Source organism: Hydra vulgaris, chromosome 14, assembly GCF_038396675.1.
Source record: "Hydra vulgaris chromosome 14, alternate assembly HydraT2T_AEP".
NCBI lineage: Eukaryota > Metazoa > Cnidaria > Hydrozoa > Anthoathecata > Hydridae > Hydra > Hydra vulgaris.
Window position 1 is genome coordinate 13,831,110 of NC_088933.1, and position 21,567 is coordinate 13,852,676.

The window sequence follows — 21,567 nt, forward strand, 5'->3', positions numbered from 1 at the left end:
TTTATTTAAAGTATCAATGAAAGTTTTATAAATTTTTATTTATATTACTTAGTTATATAATTTTTTTTTATGATATATGATATATATAAATTAATAAATGTAATTTAAAAAAATTATTTAAGTTTTATAAGCGACGACTTTAAACAACGATTGTCACTTTAATAAACTTCATATAAGAATCATTAAATTTAATCGACACTTGAAAAGATTTTGTTGAGAAAAAAAAAGACAAACTTTTTTGAAACTCATTTGAATTAAATAACTTTACTAATGATCTTTACTAATGTTTTTATATTATTGAAACGCTTTTATCTAAAGTAACAAATCACTGTTAATGATTTTTTATATAAAGTATTAATGAATATCATATATATATTTTTATATTTATATAAGCATGTACTTTTTATAATAATTAAATAAAAAAATTATATCAATTTTATAAATAATATAATATACTCGAAAAGATAAAAATTTTTTTTGCAAGAACTTAAGTAAAAAGAAATATTAATATAAAATGTTTCGCAGTCCGATTCCGAAGTTGAAGTAAAACCGCCATTGCTGCTGCTTACGTCGGAACTGTCGTTTGTTTCAATTCTAGTATCAACTCCCTCCATCGATTTAAGGCGAACAACTCTTCGTTTACTTAGGTAGATATCGACGGCAGTACTCAAAATCTCGTCTCGTTCATGAATGGTAAAATTTGGGTCATTCCCGGCTATCATTATTGAGTTTTCCACAGTCTGGTGGTTCATCTTTAAACGGAGATCAGTTAGTAGTATAGTCAAGATACTGAAAACGCGTTCCACAGACGAATTCGAGCAAGACATACACATGACAAGTTCAACTAGAAGTAGCAGGTTTGGGAACTCTATTTTATGATACAAAAACATTTTCTGCCATAGTTGTGAAGCTGTGACTCCTTTATAATCGGTGTTTATTTTTAGTTTTGCCGCTTTCCATTCGAAACTAACCAGTTTAACGTCCAATTTTGCGGCTTCTAAAGGAATTTTGTATTCGCTAAGCAATAAAGATATGCTGACATCGCCATACATATTGTCTTCTGTCCAAAGTTGTGGGTCTAACCAATCCATAGCTTCGAAGATAGGGTTTAACAAAGAGCTAAATCTAAGGTCTATCAATGGTAAAATGACTTCGATTGCAGATCTTCTTACTTGTATAGCAGAATTAATATTTTCGAAGTTAAGGTTAGCAATATTGTCAAGCTCAATCTCTACAAACTCTGGATTTGATTTTTTCAATTCGTGGCCACTTTTAAAGTAAGAAGAAACAAGATTGGTTAAACCATCCTTTTTCAACGATTCTAAATTTAGTTAAATACGAATCAATAATATCATCGATTTCTTCATTTCTTGATTCAACTAAATTAGCCTTGGTTAAATCCACTGCTGGTTTTAATTCATGCACCATTAATGTATTCTTTTCAAAAATCAACGATAATGGACTCAACTTCTCTAAAACGTCTAAATAACTACAGACCATACATAATAGTCTGTAGTCATGAAGATGTTTAGATATCCCAGAAAGTTTAGCGCGCATTTCTGCTTTAATACCGCGATCTGCAAGTGCGTTATTAAAACCCACAATAAGCGAAGGCCAATTATGCAATAATTTGGTGAATCCGCGTTTCCTATGACTGACGAAGCGTGTTCCGGATATTTTGGGCAAGGTATAGTGTGTGATGTTTAATGCCTCCGCAGCTTTTTTAACTTCGCCTTTTAATTTCCCAGAATTGCGAAGTAAATTGAATAAGGTTATATAAAAGCGTTCGCACTCTTTATACTGGACAATTTCTTTAACAGCACTTTTTATTGCCAATTCTAATCGGTGGTTAATGCAGTGAATCTTCGCAAGCCACGATCTATCGCCTTTCATTTGAGTTAATACCCCATTGTAAATGCCGAAATTGACGCTAGCTCCGTCGGAAGTAACGCTGACAACTTTGTTTTTGTACACTTCTTCAGTTAGAGGAATATTCCCCGTTTTATTGAAAAAGCTATCAATAGCCTTTTTAATAGCATTAGCGCCCGTACCTACCAAATTATTCATCTCAAGTAGAGATACAACATAATAGGCAGGGGTCCCTTCTCGCTCAACCCGCACAAGAACTAACTCTTTCTCGTCCTTAGTTTTTCTGGCTTGAGAACCATCGGAAAGAATGGAGAAAAAATTTTTCTCGTTGACAATTTTAGCAACTTTATCTTTAACTGCATCGGCTATGCATGAGATAAATTTACGTGCTGAAATTAAAAAAAGAAAAAAATTTAGGCAAAAAATTTACAAACAAAAAAAATTAAAATTTAATGTTATTTTTGTCAATTCTATTAGTAATTATCAAATTGAACCATGAAAGTCAATAACCTGCTTTATTGTTGGTTTTTCCTTCTACAAGACATACACCGTTAAGTCTTTGGCATTTAATCAGGATCTCAAAGTTGTTATGGGGCATATTTGGTTTTAAAGCCATTTCATACGCTGTTCTTATCATCTTTAAATATGCTTCACGGGTGTTTTGCGCAGCAGTTAACGAGTTTCGGATATCAGAATTGATGAGACAGCCATTTCCAGTTTCTTCAGTATGGTTTCCATTATCGATTAGTACCGATAATTTGTGAATACGTCTTTCAAGATGACGATCGACCTTTATTAAAATTTAAGAATTTAAAGTTAAAATTTATGAATTTCAAAGAACTGTTGAGAGTTGGAAAAAAATTCCACATAAATAAAATGAAATTATTAATATTCGGAATAAACATTCACTTATAAGTGAAAATTTAGTTTAAAGTATTTCCTAGATTGACAAAGCAAAATAAGCTAATGATTATAATTTTTACCTGATGTTTTGTTACCACATTCGTTCCCTCTGCAAACGCTTTCAAAGAATAAATCGCTGCTCCGTTAACTGAAGGTTCCCTTAAAATAGCTATTTTGTTCCTTGCACAAAGCTTACACCATATTTTAATAACTAAACCATTTTCTTCCGTGTATCCGATCATTTCTTCTTTCCCCCACAAAAGAAAAGTTTTTATGTTCTTAGATATAGGTTTATTAATTTTTTTTGCTTTAGATGCCATTCTTAAAAACTCGAGATACTAACAATTATATTTTCTTCCCTCTCTTTTATAAACTCTTAAGAAATTGAAAGTAAAAAACCCTGACGCACTAAACATAATTAGGGTGTGTGAAGCAGTTCCGCTTCCTCTTGCTTTTTTTAGTTTATTATTTTATTTTAGATTTAACATTTTAGAATTTAAGTTAGTAGAAGTTTAGTTTTAAATATTATTTACGCAATTAAAACTTTTACTTTACAAAATAAAAAATTTAATTCACTTGCATATATAAATATCTTATATTTATTTTATAATCTATTTTATAGTATAATAAACCGACAAATTTAAATTTAGTAAATAGTATAATTAGCATTCAGTATGGATTCTGGCGATTGCAGAAAAATTGTGGCTACCGCAGTATTTTTTTTAACTTCACAAAGGCGACGCATTTGTGACAAAAAAAAATTTTTCTTTTGTTTATGTAACTTCAAAGAATTGTTCAGAATCTTTTTTTGTTAACTTTTAAATATGCGTATTTATTAAACAATCGTTAGTAGTAAATTGTTACTTTATTTAAGAGGGTTTCGCATAATGTTATATTATAAAAACATTAGTAAAGATAAGAGATTTAAAGTTATGTATTCCAAACGTAATTATAAAAGTAATTTAAATAATCATATCATTAATTTTTTGATTTTAGTTTTAGTTAAGTTATTTTTATTTTATTTTTCGTTATTATATTTTTTTGTTTTCAGAAGATTTCTTTTCTTTTTTTTAGGATAAGTTTTTTTTAAGCTTCATTGTAGTTTAGATAATTTTTTTTGCGCATTTTTGAAATGTATAAAAATTTTCAAAACATCTTAACAGCTGTGGTCAAACTTTCAAAATGAAATAGTATTTGCGTGGTCATATTATGGCGTGCGATCGCACGCCTTCCTGGCCAAGCCTGTTTAAGGGTACCATAAGGTTCTATTTTTGCTCTTGTATTGTTTCTTGTAATATCTACAATATTAATCTTCATGAAAATTTAACATCTAAAGTGGCTCTATTTGTTGACGACTCAACTTTATACTCTTGTTTTGACAAAAATCTTCACTTTTTAATTGCTTAGAATAAGCAGCTGATTTTTTATCTGATCTCTCTTCTGTAACAGCCTAAGGCTTGCTGTGGCTTATGAATTTAAATTCTGGACTTAAAATCTGCTATTTTTGTTTAAATTAGACTTGCTTTACCTACCAAGCTTGAGCCACTCTCACATCATTGTAAGGTTGCATTTCTTTCTTTTTTCTACAAATACAATCATGGTCATTGCTCAAACAAGCTATCATCTCTATTAAGATAAACCAAAACTCATTCTTGCTTGTTTCTTATTCAACAAGTTGCATCCTTTTACTGTATCTGTCCCTTCATGCTATAAAAACTTTTACTAATCCAGTTTTTTTCTTTGCACATCAAAAAAACCTTATAACTATTAGCCATCTTCATATTTTTCTTTTATATACAATCTACAACTTTTCAAAATAACTTAATAGCGGTTGCTTGCAATCTGGTTGGAAGTAAATTAAAGTTTGAAAATACCTAAATATATGACAGTACTTAATAAATAGTCAATGTAAGCATAAAATTATAATACATAAAGTATTACAAATTTTTTTCTAGCCCCGGCTATCATTTCCTGCTAAATCTTATAATTTAGCCAGAGCCGGGTTTGAAAAAAGTCTTATTTTAAGCCAGGCCCGGGGCCCCAGTCACTTACTGACTACAGGTTATTGCGTATCACTATAGGAACTCTTTAGCTTACTTACAATACTCTCGGTACCACAACCAATAATGACCTGTTTTATACAGGCAGTTTATTAATAAATAAAAATATATATTTATATATTTTTTATATAAAAATTGTAACCAAATTAAAAACTAACAAGAAAATCATAAAAAATGGAAATAAAAAGTCAAACAAAAACCTATGGTTCCATAAAATCCTCGAGGACCGCAGGTGCCTACACCATACTTATGAAGAGCAGCAATGGATGAATCCTCAGGGAAAAAATATTTTATACTTAAAAACTATTTATAACAAGAAATAAAAGCATAAGTGTTAGAAAAAAATAGTAATAGTAGTAGTAATAATAATAATACTAATAATAACAATAATAGCAAACAATAATAATAATATTATAATGAACTTTGCAAAAGTTAATAATAAAATACTTCAATCTCATTATTCCCAACAAATCCAAGAAAATTCATGGAACTCAAATTCAAACAATCTTTTCCATCAACAATAATGCGGTAAGCAGGCTTTCTATGCAAAGAAATATTTATTTCAGTAAGAAATATTTTAATAACACACTATCCTTTGTTATAGTTTTTTTTTTATAATAAATAAAAATATAGTTTTTTGTATTTTTTTAAAAAAAAACTTCTTTTTTTTTAAATACTAAAAATTTTTAAAAAATAAGTTTACCAAAAAATTAAAAAAAAAATTAAACTAACTTGATAAATAAATAAAAAAAAAAAAGAAGTTAAATAGAAAATAAAATTTATTAAATAGTTTAGAGAGAATTGAAAAGAGTTCTGGAGAACACTTTAGTAAAACTATGACAGAAATGTTGTCTGGACCACAAGCCATAGAAGAGTTTAATTGAGAATAAGTTTGGCAATGGAAGCTAGAGTGATTTGAATGTCTAACAAAAGTTTAACTTGTTTAACTGGAATGGAAGGAAGCGTATGGCAATACAATTCAGGAGTCCAATTAGAAGAAAAGTTCTTTGCAAATAGTTCAGTCTTGTTCTTTGGAGAGGTGATTAGATCAGTCCCGTGATTTAAAGATGGAATGTTAGACTCAATTATTTAGATATAACAGCTGCACAAAAAGGTGAAAACCATGAAGTAGAATAAAGCTTGGCTTAGAACTAACAAGAAGAAATGAAAGCTTCCATGCTTACCTGGATCAAGGAGGTTATGTAGGAGACGCACTTATCAGCAGAGAGAGAAAAGACATTACCCCAAGGATTGTCATTTAAAAAAATAACATAAAGAACCACAGTCAGGTTAAGGGTAAAAGCAAGTAGTCCAATGATAGGATGAGTCTGAAGGAGTGCGAGATGAAAGATTTAAAAAGATCATTGCATGGTCAGAATCACCTAAAAGAGAACAAGGAGAAACTGAATCAAGTAATGAAGGTAAGTGATTAGGGTTGTCTGGAAAATGAATCAAAGTTAACTATCTGAGTAAGAGATTAAGAAATGCCAAAGTTATGGGGTTTAGCGCCAGCTGGGTCAGTGGTGTTAGAGCTGAGCCAATCAGTGTGATTAAAGTTGCCAATAACAACAATATTGGCAGAAATTACATCTAAAAGAGTGCAGTCTTGAGAAGAAGGAGAACAATAAAGAACAAATAATATGAGGGATTTCTTTGTACCACAGCCACTAATGATCTGTATATGGGTCTTGACAGCTACTTTACTTATAAATATAATATATATTTATATATTTTTCATATAAAAATGTAACCTAAGTAAAAACTAATTAGAAAATTAAGAAAAAAAATATGAAAAAAAAAAATTGGCAGAGGGGTAAAGAGAAAGGTCAATTTGATCAAAAATTCCATCTAAAAGAGTGCAGTCTTGAGAAGAAAAACAGTAAAGAACAATACTATTAAAAAACAATAAAGAACAAAGAGAGAGGTGATCGAGTGAAGAAATGGAAGCTCATAAAAGAATGGTCAAAGGATTCAAACCTGATATCTTGACAATTAAGTGAATTGATGTGTAAGTATACCCTTAAGCCAAGCATGTGACTATTGGAGTCTGAGTGAATCAAAGTATAGTGCCCATTAACACTGAGATCTGATGAAAGAACAGTCAAACTTAAATCAGTCTCACAAAAAGCAAGCAAGTCTAGTGATTGTAAGAAGTAAGATTCAACTGATGGAAAGTTACTTCAAAGACCACAAATATTTGTGAAAGATATATTGAACCAGTTAGGTGGTGAGGATGGTATTTTATGTTTAATTTTTTTGGTTACTTTAGGCATGATTTAAGTTTAAAGAGAACTTGACTCATTTGGTGGCTGATGGTAGAGCTGAATTTTCTATTTTAATATAGAACCAATTCATTAGAATTCCTGTTTCGACCGACTACTTTGTGTGAATAATTTAGAGCTGAATTCTGCAAGTTTGGTTCTATTAAGGTCGGTGTATTATTTATTCTGTCATAATGGTCAAACGCAGATAGTAGTCGGTCTTAGCATGTGAAACGACTCATTCATAGATAGAGTACAAAATCCCAAACAATAAGCTATGCAGTTGTCTCAGTCTTGCTAACTAACCTAAAGTAGTAACTTAGGTCTCTTTATGAGGTCTCTACAATGTACACTAAAAGCATTGCCAGGGACACCATTCATGCACAACATGGAACTGTTAATGCTCTGATATTTTAAGCTGTTGATAGAACCAGCCTCTCTGAGAGCTACCACAGATTTTGGGGAAACCTTACTACCAGCTGGCCTAAGAACCATTAAACTGAGTTTTAGAGCTGTACACTCATTAAAAGATAACAGGAAGAAATGCATAGCCACAATTAAAATAAGGAGGAACAAGCAAAGATCTATTCAAGTCAAGAAAATCAGGATTCATTATCCTAGGCAGGAAACAATGTAACACAGCTTAACATCTACACCAGCCTAATAGCTGAAGAAGGAATTTGAGGCTGGTGAACTATTCTGCTTACCCCTAAAAATAAAGTTAAAACAGAAAAAAGTCATAAGTGAAGCTTTTAAAAGTTGCAAATAATAGATATGAAGTAAAAGAAATGAGGAAATTTTAAAATATATAGTTAAAAAAAAAATTGAAAACATTTAATAAAGAAAGATTTTTTCTTTATTATAAAGAAGTAAATTTTTTTAAAAAGTAAAAATGCACATAAAAGAAAATTTCAAAATCAGCTTTCTGAAAAAAAAAAGAATGATGATTAACAACTTTTACAAATTAATAATAGAAAATGGAAAAAATGAATGAAAAGTGATCTATTTATTTTAAAAACATGAAACAAACCTATATTTTAAACAGAAGATAAAGCCATTAGTAAAACTGTAGAGATTTCTTTTATAATATATTTTTTTATTTATGGCAATTGCTCTTATGCTGATTTCTTTTTTGGAATCAGAAGTCAAAACAAGGTCAAAAAAGTAGTCATATGAGGAAATAAAGGAAAACGGAGGAAATGACCACATAATTCCACCACCTAAATACTGTCTTTGAGAACAGTATGTAAGTACAAGTAATATTAAAAACAAATTTTTAAAACCCAATGCTTTTATATGTTATTAATACTCAAATTTTGCAATCATTTTTTTCTGATATTACTATTTTATTTTATTAACATTCGGCTGTATGCGTGTAAAAAAACAAAAAAATTCAGGAAGAGGCGGGTCTCAAATCACAGACATTTGGTTTACGAAGTCAACCCCTAAATTAATTGACTTATTGCAAAACTAATTATTGAATATTGTAATGTCATCAAGCAAGAGTATGTATGCAAAATTTGAAGAAAATCTATCATCAGAAAGTGACTCAAAAATTTATAGCAAGATTTAATGTTCACAGATATACAGAGACGAGGAATTAATAAAACCATTGGAAAAAACTGTTGATCTTCCCTTCAATGATAAAAATATGAAAAGTGATGGTTTTGATGGACAAACTGTATCAAAGAATTAAGATCTTTGGACAAAATGACACTTAATTCCATACTTTTTAAATTCAATTTTACAGAAAAGTGACATATGACCAAATCTTCAGTCTACATGAAGCTGAGAGACATTATGTAACAATAATTTTCACCAAATATTAGGTTAGATTTTGTTTCTAAATGCTGCTTTTAGATAATATATGGTATTTTTCAGATAATACATGATATATTTTACAAAGTATTGATATTAGATCAGAACAAACGCCTGAAGCAGTGCTTAAAAAAAGTGTGCATAAAAACCTAAAAGAGATACTTATATTCATTAAACAAGAAATGACTCAATGTGTCTAATGTGAGATTATGGTAATTACCATGGTAATTGTCTACCATGGTGAGACATAAATATTTTATATTATGTAGAGTACTACTTGTGGAATTTCATTTATTTGAATTTATAATTTGAGAACTATACGTGTTTTGTGAGTGTCAATGGAAGAAGAACATTTTTTTGCCTTCATATTGATTTCTGTCATGGGAAAAATTAAAATATTTTTTGCACGTATATTCATTAAAATAATATTTATTAAAATAATATTCTTTAAAATAATATTCATTAAAATAATATTCATTAAAATAATATTTTGTAAAAAATCATAATTCAAGCACAAGGACAAAAAAACTCTTAGTGACCTAAGGGGGACCTTAGTGACCTAAGGGGGACTTTAAAAATGGCCCAGTGACTTAAGGGGGACTTTTAAAATATTGCTTTACATCAAATAGGATTTATAATAAATATCAAACTTTAATTTCATAATACTTTAAAATCCATACACTATATACCTATCAAAATACAAGTGGATTTATAACACACACGCATACACACACACAAATTTTAAAATTAACTCTTTTAATTTACAAGCCACATTATTTGTCATGCCATGACTGGAAATAGATGTAATGAAAAAAATAAAATGGACTATAAATAACTTTTTATTTTTATTTTTACATATAAATATACCATTATAATTTTCTTTACTACAACTTATAGATGAGTTGATAGAAATGGGAAAAGGGGTAGATAGATTTTAAAATGATAGGTTCACAAAAGTAAAAAGCCAGAAAGTGGCAATCCATCGAAATTTTTTGCATTTAACATATATTTTGTTCACACCAGTGAAATCATCAAAATATAAATAAATCAAAAGAAAATCAATAAAACAATTATTATTATTATATATATATATATATATATATATATATATATATATATATATATATATATATATATATATATATATATTATATATATATATATATATATATATATATATATATATATATATATATATATATATATATATATATATATAGGGTCGGTATTCTGCAATGCCGACCTAACTGCCAATCTAAAAGTGTTTAAGTTCAGCAAAAAATTGCTGACCTCGTTTCTATGTTTTATGGTAAGACCTTTGTATTGAATTTTTTTTGCCGACCTGTAAAAGATTAGGGTTGGTAAATTATTGCCAACCCCATTTTTCCTAATTCCGAGGGTTGATATACATTATATACTTAAATAAAGTTTAGAGCCATCTTTTTTTTTGAACATTTTATAAATTTAGAAAAAAGATCGTAAAATAGAAAAAAGCAATTTTTAATTTTTATGTCATATTAGTCTACTTGAGTGGTTTAAATAAACCTGAAGTAAAAATATCATTAACAGAAAACTTTTAAGAAATAACATAGTTAATTATTCCCCTTTTCTACTGGCTGTCTATGAATTGTCTAAAAAAAAATAATATAGTTTAAAAAATAAAAAACTATTTTATGTTTTGAAAGTTGGAGCCAAATAATAAACAATAAAGCTATTCAGTCTTCTACGTTTAGCCAGCACTTTTGCACTCAAGTCTTTTTGCACTCGCCCACACGCACGCTAAAACTTTGAAAAGCGCATAAAAAAGTACTTGCCAAAAAAATAAAAGTGTTTAGTTTTAAATTGCAACAAAACTTTTTTGTCAATTTGTTTAACTTTTATGAAATAAGGCCTTCTTTTACCAGTTTTTTTTTAATTATTTAATCTAGTATTTGTTCAAAACATTTTTTCACTACTTTATTTTAATTTAAATAGCAGAAAAAAAAATTTTTTTAATCACGCAGGCTAACATAAAATTGACCATCCTGCCAGCACTTTTTTGTGCGCTGGCATTAATTTTCAAACGGAGAAGACTGGCTACTGTTTTTAGCCTTAACATTAATCAGCTATTTTGCTAGCTATGACCCTGCTAATAAGTATTTACAACAACAATAAATTTTTATTCAAACAAACATCAATTATCACAAAAATAGGAAAAAAAAGATATTTAAAAGAAGATACCCTGAGATAAGCTTTGGATTCTGAACATACTCTGGAATAATTAAATCTTTTGGAACAAGAGGCTGAGGCTCCCACTCTGCAATAATTTTATCTTCTTCCTTAAAAATTCATAAATAAAAATTAATAACTACTTAACTGAAAACAATTATGTTGAATTTAAAAAAATAACTTTTCTTCAAATCTAAATTAAATTGTTTTAAAGTTGTTTTCCTTAGTATAAAAACTAATAACAGAAAAATTAAAGCTTAAACAATTATTAGACCAATGAACCATAAACAATTCGATCATTGGATCATGAATAACAAAATTTTTTAAGTTATAAAGATTTATTATTAGTAATAACGTTAATAACGTTACAACAGCAGTTAAATGGTTAAGCTAAAAAAAGTAGTTTAATAGTTTAAAATTCTGCAACTTTTAAAAAATAAAATTCTTTTTAACTTTTTAACTATTCTTAGTTTTTTAGAATCTCAACACCACAACACCATATTTCATAACCTCAAGCAAAACCACAACAGATGCTGTGGTGTTGAAAGCAACACCACAACATCTCGAATAACACCATAACAGATGTTGTAATGTTAAGAGCAACACCACAACATCTGGATTTTTTTTCATCTTTATTAATTGAACACCAATTTTGAAATCTGGAGACAATCTAACTTTTTTAATTACATGTAATATAAAAATCTTTATAAAAATAAAAAAGTATTTATACTATTATGTAAAATTATATACTTTATCTTACTTTTAAGCACTCTGAAAACCATCAATTTGCTAAAAAATATATTTGATCAGCTAATTGTAACTTAAAAAAGTAGCAAATAACTGACATGAAGAATAAAATTTGAAAATATATGGTAAAAAAAAAAGAAATATAGAAATATTAAAATATATGATTAAAGAAAAATAGAAATGTGGAAATTTTAAAATATATATATATTTTTTGAATGTCTTCGCTTCCAACAAGGGTGCAAGTAACCTCTATTAGAGTTGGGCATCATTAGAAGATCAGCTCCAGATACAGCAACAGTATTCCATACAAGGACAGATTTGAGATTTATAGAGATAAAGAATAGAATCTGTAGTAAGAAATTGGCAAGCACGATAAAACTCGTAAGGGAGTGCTGCTACATCAACTAAGGGTTTGGTTGGGGTAGGCAGTCTATCAAGTAATAAAAAAAAAATTCTGGTCTTGCATTTTAATTTTTTTATTTTGTGTCAACAAAATATGAAAAAACTTTCTGACAACCAGTTAGGAGTTGCAAAATTAGCATCTTAGCAGATATTTTCAGTCATTTTAAAACACCATAATGGGGAAGTAGAAAACATTAAATGAATCGATTAGATCTCAAGTTATTTTATTATTTGAGGAAAATTATAACGCAAGGGACATTGCATCCAGGTTGGGAATATCACAATCTTCAGCATCGCGTGTTGTAAGGCAGTTTAGTTCTTCTGGTTCAATCAAATCTAAACACCATCCTAGTAGACCAAGGCTTATTTCAGCGCAGAAAGAACGTTTAATTCGACGAGAAGTAATGAAAACACTAACTATTACATCTTCAGCTATCAAAAGGAATTTAAATTTGAATGTTTCCACTCGTCATATTCGACGTATTTTATGCAACAGACTTTCTATGCGGGCGTCAAGGCCTTTAAAGAAGCCTTTTCTTTCTGATATCCAACGGAAGAAGAGAATATTGTTTTGTAAGAAGTACTCTCATTGGACATCAGAAGATTGGGCAAAAGTCATGTTTAGTGACAAAAGTAATTTTCATTTGGAGGCAAGCTATAAACAATGGGTTCGACGTCCTAAACATTCATCAGCAACTGACCCAAGGTTTACAGTTCCAACTGTTAAGCACCCTGCTCATGTGATGGGGGTGCTTCTCAGCACATGGTCGTGGTTCCATTCGATTTATAAATCTGTTAAGCACCCTGCTTCTCAGCACATGGCCGTGGTTCCATTCGATTTATAAAACTGTTAAGCACCCTGCTCATGTTATGGGGGTGCTTCTCAGCACATGGCCGTGGTTCCATTCGATTTATAAATCAAGGAGAAACTTTAAATTCAACAGCGTACATTAATATTTTGAATGACAGTTTGGAACAATTCATGGTGATTCACAATTGCAATGTGTTCCAGCAGGACTCAGCCCCCTGGTACGTCTCAAAGCAAACTAAAAACTGGTTTATATCAAAAAGAATTGAATTATTGGACTGGCCTTCAAATTCGCCAGATCTAAACCTGATCGAAAACCTATGGGTTTTAATTAAACGCCGAGTTGCCGAAGAAAAGCCTTCCTCCATCCTGAATATAATTGAAAAAATTAAAGTTATCTGGTGCTCATTTTCAGCTGACATCTGCAAAAATTTGGTGGATTCAATGCCGCAGCGCATTAAAGAAGTACTAAAATCGAAAGGACATTCATGCAAGTATTGGCAGGCTGTAATAAATCATTATTTTTATTATCATTTTTAAATATATGGTTATGGAATTAAGTATTTTGTTAAAATTGAAGTCTGAGTCTAAAATTAAGTCTGTAACTGTATATATATATATATATATATATATATATATATATATATATATATATATATATATATATATATATATATATATATATATATATATATATATATATATATATATATATATATATATATATATATATATATATATTTATATATATATATGTATATATATGTATATATATATATATATATGTATATATATATGTATATATATATGTATATATATATATATGTATATATATATATATGTATATATATATATATATATATGTATATATATATATATATATGTATATATATATGTATATATATATATATTATATATATATATATATATATATATATATATATATATATATATGAAAATTTTGAAATATATATAAAAAAAAAAAAAAGAAATGTGAAAATTTTAAAATATGTGATCAAAAAAAAATTGAAAGCATATAGTAAAAGAAAGTTTTTCTTTATTATAAAGAGAAAAAAACTTTCACATTTTTTTCTATCACTACTTTTCACCCTCAAAAAACATTGGCAGTGATGTAAAAAGGCATGCGGAATTTAGTTTTGAAAATCTCACACACCAACTTGATAATGACCCACTGGCCAACACTTTTTCAAGCACTCACAGTAAATTAAAAAACAGAGATGTTTGTACTACATAAGTGTACATCATTAAAATTTGAAAGTATTAAATAAATCCATAATAATTAACCTCTTTTGTAAGTTCTAGTCTAGACTCTTTAGGGATGTAGCTCTTTCGTGTGAGTAACCTAACAATCCAAACAAATAACAGTACTTCAAGTATAATATGGTAGAAAGGCACCTAAAATACAAATAAAAAAAACCCATTTAAAATCAAAATTTTAAAATAACAGTATATATTTAAAAACTTTAAGTGACGAAAGTTACTTTGAAATTAAAAAGATATTATTTTCATTTGAGAGTTAATTTTTATTGCGGAAAATAAAACCAGTGTTTATGGTTTAGATCAAAGATGATAATGCCTCCCAAGACAATTCAAGATGACTCTGCTTTCTAACTGACTGCCAAAATGGAGACAAAATTTTTGCTGTCCAATAGATTTAGTACTTGACTTTTATGCGCATGCGTTAACTAAAGCTACATTTTCAAAGTGCTTGCCACTTTTACTCGTGTTTATCTATTTGATTTTAATCTAAATTTAACTTTGAAATTAAAAAGTTACAAAAAAAATTAAAAAACAAAACTGAGAAAAGATGTCACAGGTTGGTAAATACCTATTTATAAAGCTTAAAGCTTTTCCTCATCTAGCCTGATTATAAACATTAATTTCTTGCTTTAAGTTAAAGTTATGTAAATGCTAGTAATATGCCATTAATACTTTTATAGTTTTATATTTCACTTGAATTATGGTAAATTATCTAGGTCATATGTGATTGATAGTAAATATCTTTGAATACTATTGTTTTAAAAAGATTTGAGAAGATATGTTGAAAACTAATAATCAGCACACAGTTTCATTATAGAACTTTATTGTTTAATTTCAAAAAACCCAATAAAAGGACTAAAAGAAAATTAGGTACCTCAACAAAGTCACAGATTTTTACTTTTAAACAGTAAAAGCCATATACGCACATACCTTATATTAACTAATAAAAAGACAAATTTTTTTTGTCCTTGATGATTTTAAATTCTATAAAATGTATATATTGTTTAAACAATGAATCCTCTATCATTTTTGATGTTTTATTTACTTAGAAAAAAAGTTTTTCCTTAGTTCTTCTTATTTTTAATAAAATTGTTGCCATTTAGGACCAAATTTCCTTAAGAATTAAAAAAATTTCTCCATAAATCTTTAATGCTTACATATATCCTCAGTTTTATGCATAAATATTTGAAATGCAACAAATGTTGCAAATAATATTTTTTAAATAATAGTGCAAATAATATTTTTAAAATTAGAAATTTTACAAACTTTTTTAATAACTGAAATAATATTAAGTCTGTATTTTGATAAAACTTGTTAGACCTTGAAAATAGGGTATACTCCGTGTTTCTTCTTATAAACTTTTCCTTTTATAATCAAGTAGGTATGCTTTTGTTTTAGTGAGTGGACTTTTTATTAAAAAACACTTGAAAACTTGTTCGTGCATTCTCACAATCTGTTGATGATGATGATGATGATGATGATGATAATGATGATGTTGATGATGATGATGATGATGATGTTGATGATGATAATGATGATGATGATGATGATGATGATGATGATGATGATGATGATGATGATGATGATGATGATGATGATGATGATGATGATGATGATGGTGATGATGATGATGATGATGATGATGATGATGATGATGATGATGATGATGATGATGATGATGATGATGATGATGATGATGATGATGATGATGATGATGATGATGATAATCATATGGATATTCGGTATAGCAACACTAAATTTGCATTACCGAACATTTTTGTTCGCTAATGCAACCTGACGCGGCCTATGTTCGTTTTTGTAACAATTTTGTTCGTTATTGCAACTTGTTGTTCGTTATTGCAACTCTGGGAACGCACATTAAAGCCTTATAAGTTTTTTGTTTCTTAAGATATTTATTTGATTGAACGCCGGCAATAAATTTGTTCAATCGCCATTAAATACTAAATAAAATATTATATACATACATAAAATATTTTATACATATATATATATATATATATATATATATATATATATATATATAAATATATATATATATATATATATATATATATATTTATATATATATATATATATATAGATATATATTTAAAAAATTTTAAAATGTATTCTACAAGTAGAGTGCTCAATGTCCTTAAAAAAACAGAGCAATTATAAATTAGTAGAAAATCACTTAACAAAAATTTATCTCATTTAACACTGTGTTTCATCAATAAAGACTCATCAGAGATGCATCAATTTCTGAGAATACTCATAATCATTTCATAAAGACTCATCAGAAAATCATCATTTCTGATGAGTTTTTATTGATGAAACACAGTTTTAAATTTGACTATCACTTAGCAAAAATTTATCAATGAGATAAATTTTTGTTAAGTGATTTTCTAATAATTTATATATATATACATACATATATATATATATATATATATATATATATATAATATATATATATATATATATTATATAATATATATTAATATACAAAAGAATAACAATCTAGTAATTTTTTTTCAGATAGATTACACTTCTAAAATGCCAATTTTAGAAGTGTAATCTGTCAAAAATTTTCTGTTGATGATGGATGCGCCATTTGTAGTCAATGTTTAAGTATAAAGTTGTTGTTTTTCACTTTTTCTATTTTCTGTTTAAAACAAAACAAAAAGTCAAACTTGTCTAATAATTCTTTCAAGGTAGTTCAAGTGATATCGAAGACTTGGATACATTTGTTACAGCAAGTATACGATTTATTCATATTTGTATATAATTTTTAATACACGTATTTGTGTATATTATTGTGTATGTTATAAATTATATATATATATATATATATATATATATATATGTTAAAAATTATATATATGTTATAAATTTTGATACACATATTTGTATACAATTTTTGATGTGTAAATATATGAGAAATTAAAGTGTTGTTCAATAAATATAGTCTTAACAAGGCATTAAGCTTGAACTCATAAAATTGGCAGTCAAAATAAAGCCAAAAAGTAAAGATTTTACTAAATGATGACGTAATAATAGATTTTTTATTTTTGGATCAGAATTTTTATGTTCGATAGATTTACAGGTGTAATTTGAAATTAAATTAAGATGAAATTCTTTTTAAATTTCAAGTCTAGATGTGAGAGAAAGATCCCCGATACAGTCTACCTTATTTTGTGGTAATATTTTTTTTATAACTGTTTGTAATAAGATAAGGATATAATTAAATGTTTATAGGATTGAATCTGTTTACAAAGAAAAGTATGATTAAAATAGCACTTCTCAGTTCTATTTTAATCTATTTATTCTGGTCAAGTAAGTATCTTACTTAAATTTACAATTAACAGATACATTTTTATATAATATACTATTGAGTCCGGATAGCTCAGTTGTATAGTGTGCTGCTATTATTGTGATCGGATTGCCTGTCGCAGCAGGATTGCAGATTCAAATCCCACCTTTGCCAGTTACTATTTAATTATGAAGGGAGTTTGTTTTGAACAAATTTGAAGGTCCCTAGAGTTCATTAAATACTGTGTTCTTAAAAATATATTTTAGCATTTGTTTATTTATTGGGAATTGTTTAAACATCAGTTTGGAAGCAAAATGACGTGTAATATTTTAATGTAAATAAAATCTTTTGCAATATTTTATTTTTGAGTATTCAATTTTCATTACTTGAAGTCAAATAGTTTTGACTTCAAGTATTTAAAATTGACTTTTAGTCAAAGTTGATAACAACTTACTAAATGCTAAATCCTTAAACAGTATTTTTGTATTTGATGTTCAGTTATACAGTTACAGACATAACTGGTTTATTGCTGGTGGAGAAGATAAAAGTTTGTATTACATAAAAATATAGGAATTTACACTCTATTATTCCATTTGTTTTATTTACTTTTTTGTTTTTTTCTTGATTGTTTAACATGTTTTTGCATTTCCATTTATTTATTCAGAAAATCTTTGTAACAGAGATCTCCTTAGCCTAATGACAGAAGATCAATTGCATGATCTTTTTAAAGCTTTTGTTTTAGCTTTTAATAGTTTGAAGGTAATCATAATCTATAATATTAATCATATATTTATTTCTAATTAATTCATCTTAAAGTCATCTATTTGGATAATATTCAACTTTCCAGTATTATTTTTGTTTTTTAAGTAATGATCTTTTTAGGATAGTGACTATGTATTTAAAATTCTAGTGCCTGAATCTATTGTATTTATATTTGCTAAAGCTAGTAATGTGTCAAGAATAAAGGTAATCTAAAAGCTTTTGTTTTTCAATTTTTTATTCTAGTAAATAATTACTTAAATAATTAAATATTACTTATTTATATAATTAAATATTACTTATTTATATAATTAAATATTACTTATTTATATAATTAAATATTACTTATTTATATAATTAAATATTACTTATTTATATAATTAAATATTACTTATTTATATAATTAAATAGTACTTATTTATATAATTAAATATTACTTATTTATATAATTAAATAGTACTTATTTATATAATTAAATATTACTTATTTATATAATTAAATATTACATATTTATATAATTAAATATTACTAATTTGTATAATTATATAAATAAGGGATTTTTTTAAATAACTTTTATTAATATGATAACTATTTGTAATGATATTTTGGCGTATTCTCGATTTAGGCTGAAGTAGCTCTCTGTACTTACATTTCTGAAAGGCAATACAAACTTTTATATTTTTATTTTATTTTTCTTTAAACTAATTTACCATTATTAGTTATTACTACACAATTATTAATTTTTTTTTAAGAGATAAAAAGCGTTTCTGTAGCTCACCAGAATCAACTTGTGGAACTGGTAAGACTGTAAGACTGGTATTCAATCAATATATATATTTTATTTAATGTTTATAGCAACAAGGTATTAAAATAAGTTATTTTTTATTATTATAAAACACCCAACCCTTAAAAATAAAAAAAACTGAAGTTGGCAAAAAATTGTAGGCCTTGATATGTTTTAGGTCATCATCAGGTCAGCAAAAACATTTATTGACAAGTTCCATCATAAAATGTAGAAACTTAAAATGTTCGAAAATATTTGGCAACCTCAAGTTCGGCAGTTAGGTTTGCATTGCCAAATGCCGACCCGAATTCCGAGGGCTGTACAGCAATACTTTCAAAATTTAAAAAAATGTAAAAGAAACGAAATATTTAGCTTTAATGTAATAAGAATAACGTTTTTATCTTTTTTTTATCTGTTAGATGTAGATTTTTCAGTATCAATTTATTCAGAAAATCAATTATTAAATGTGGGAATTTTAAAGTCAAATTTATTAAACCAATTCAATAAAATACTTTTAGATATTAAATAATAAATTATAAAATGTGTGTTCTTTAAATTTGAAAAATAAATGTTTATTATATATATATTTATATATATATATATATATAAATATATATATATAAATATATATATATATATATATATATATATATATATATATATATATATATATATATATATATATATATATATATATATATATATATATATATATATATATATTTCAGAAATCCTTTAAAGATATTGGCAAATCAAATTCATCTATAAGTACTAAGGATTTAAAAACAGATCCGACTATAATCATTGATGTACCACTTGGATGTTCAGCAAGTGTGAGTTGGGTGTTTATATATATATATATATATATATATATATATATATATATATATATATATACATTAATTTTTTATATTTTATTTATATTTTCAATATCAAAACCAATTTAGAAGATTGAAAAAGCTTAACTGACTTAGCCGATAGGATTAGTGGCAGAAATGGTTACGTTAACGTTCTTGATGTTTGCAGAAAATGTTGTATTCAATTTATTTTAATTTTAGAAATACATTATTATTAATAAAACCTATAAATTATTCAATTTCGTTTTTATAATTGAAATAAAACTTGATATTTAAATTTCTGATAAAATATTTCGACATCGTTACATCATAGAAATATAGCTTTCAATATACTATTGGAAAAAAAAAAAATACTGAAACATTTAGAAAATAATAAAATAATCAAACAAATAAATACTGAAACATTTAGAGAAATTAAATTTGGGCTCCTCATATTAGGTACAACATATTTTCCTTAAGTTGGTGAAAATGAATGTAAAATATAATTTTTTTTAGTTGATGCATTAACTACAAAAGGTGCTTCAATATAAATACAAGGTAAAATGCGAAATTGAATTGCGGACCATTATTCTATAGGTATTTCATGTTGCAACAGCTTTTTTAGTTGTTTTTAAACAATAATCATGACTATAAACATGACTACGCTGGTCCAACCAAAACCCTCAGTCGATGTATTTACATTTACCTGCATGCTCTCTCTAATAGTCAGTAAATGCATTTACATTTAATAACATACATTACTAATATATTCATATTTATTTGTATTTAAATTAATAATATAATCATGGTCCTTAAAATATGATATTTTGGTTTACACAAAAGTTCGCATTTCACTTGTGTGTACTTTGCATTTTGCCGATTTCCTTATATTCAACAAATATTAAAGAGATATAGGGAAGCACTTGCACCCTTGATCCGTAAGCACCTTTGATTCTAAAGCGTTATCTCCATTCTTGCAAAACCTTTTAAAGAGGGCTGATAGCCAGCGTCAAATAATTATTTAACAATGGAAACCTTACATTCCTAAGTTGCAAATCGAGCTTTATTATTATTAATGATTTAGACAAGACTAAATTAGTATTAGGTTATTCTACTAGTCATTATAGAAATTGTGTTTCTGAATTTTCAAATAAAAATAAAATGGAAATCCAAAAAATTATTATTTTTTAAAAAGATTTTAATTCGGTGCGGGATTTATTATTCACTAACAAAGGCAGAGGCTGATCTTGCCTTTTTTTTTTATGTTTGAGATAGCTTTTAGACATGGAGTGAACTCCAAACATTTTTATGGTTATACTTACATTAAATAACGGTGCTTTGCAAATACTAAAATAAAAATAAATAAATATTATACCCAAATAAATTTAACCCCCCCTACCCCATATGTGAGGGCAATGAGTTTGCTAAATATTTTTTATACTATTCTAAACTAAATTCAAATTTAACAATAAATTTAAAATTTCATGAAATAATCTTTTAGCGTTCAAAAATTATAGC

The 21,567-nt window shown here is 27.0% G+C and overlaps 1 protein-coding gene and 1 long non-coding RNA gene across 2 annotated transcripts in view; one reads left to right on the forward strand and one right to left on the reverse strand.

The window, feature by feature from the left end:
- The window catches only part of LOC100207971 (serine palmitoyltransferase 1), a 42,188-nt gene that overhangs the window by 9,676 nt on the left and 10,945 nt on the right, over positions 1 to 21,567 (reverse strand). The window contains exons 2-5 of the mRNA XM_065818312.1: positions 14,382 to 14,492; positions 11,132 to 11,229; positions 5,280 to 5,373; positions 5,033 to 5,105 (exon numbers count right to left, since the gene is read on the reverse strand). Of these exons, the coding sequence (XP_065674384.1) occupies positions 5,033 to 5,105; positions 5,280 to 5,373; positions 11,132 to 11,229; positions 14,382 to 14,492 (376 nt within the window). The remainder of the gene's footprint in view (positions 1 to 5,032; positions 5,106 to 5,279; positions 5,374 to 11,131; positions 11,230 to 14,381; positions 14,493 to 21,567) is intronic.
- LOC136090777 (uncharacterized) lies at positions 17,509 to 20,058 on the forward strand. The gene is made up of 6 exons (XR_010643714.1): positions 17,509 to 17,557; positions 18,351 to 18,429; positions 18,581 to 18,636; positions 19,055 to 19,228; positions 19,633 to 19,679; positions 19,955 to 20,058. It is a non-coding gene; the product is annotated as an uncharacterized LOC136090777 (long non-coding RNA).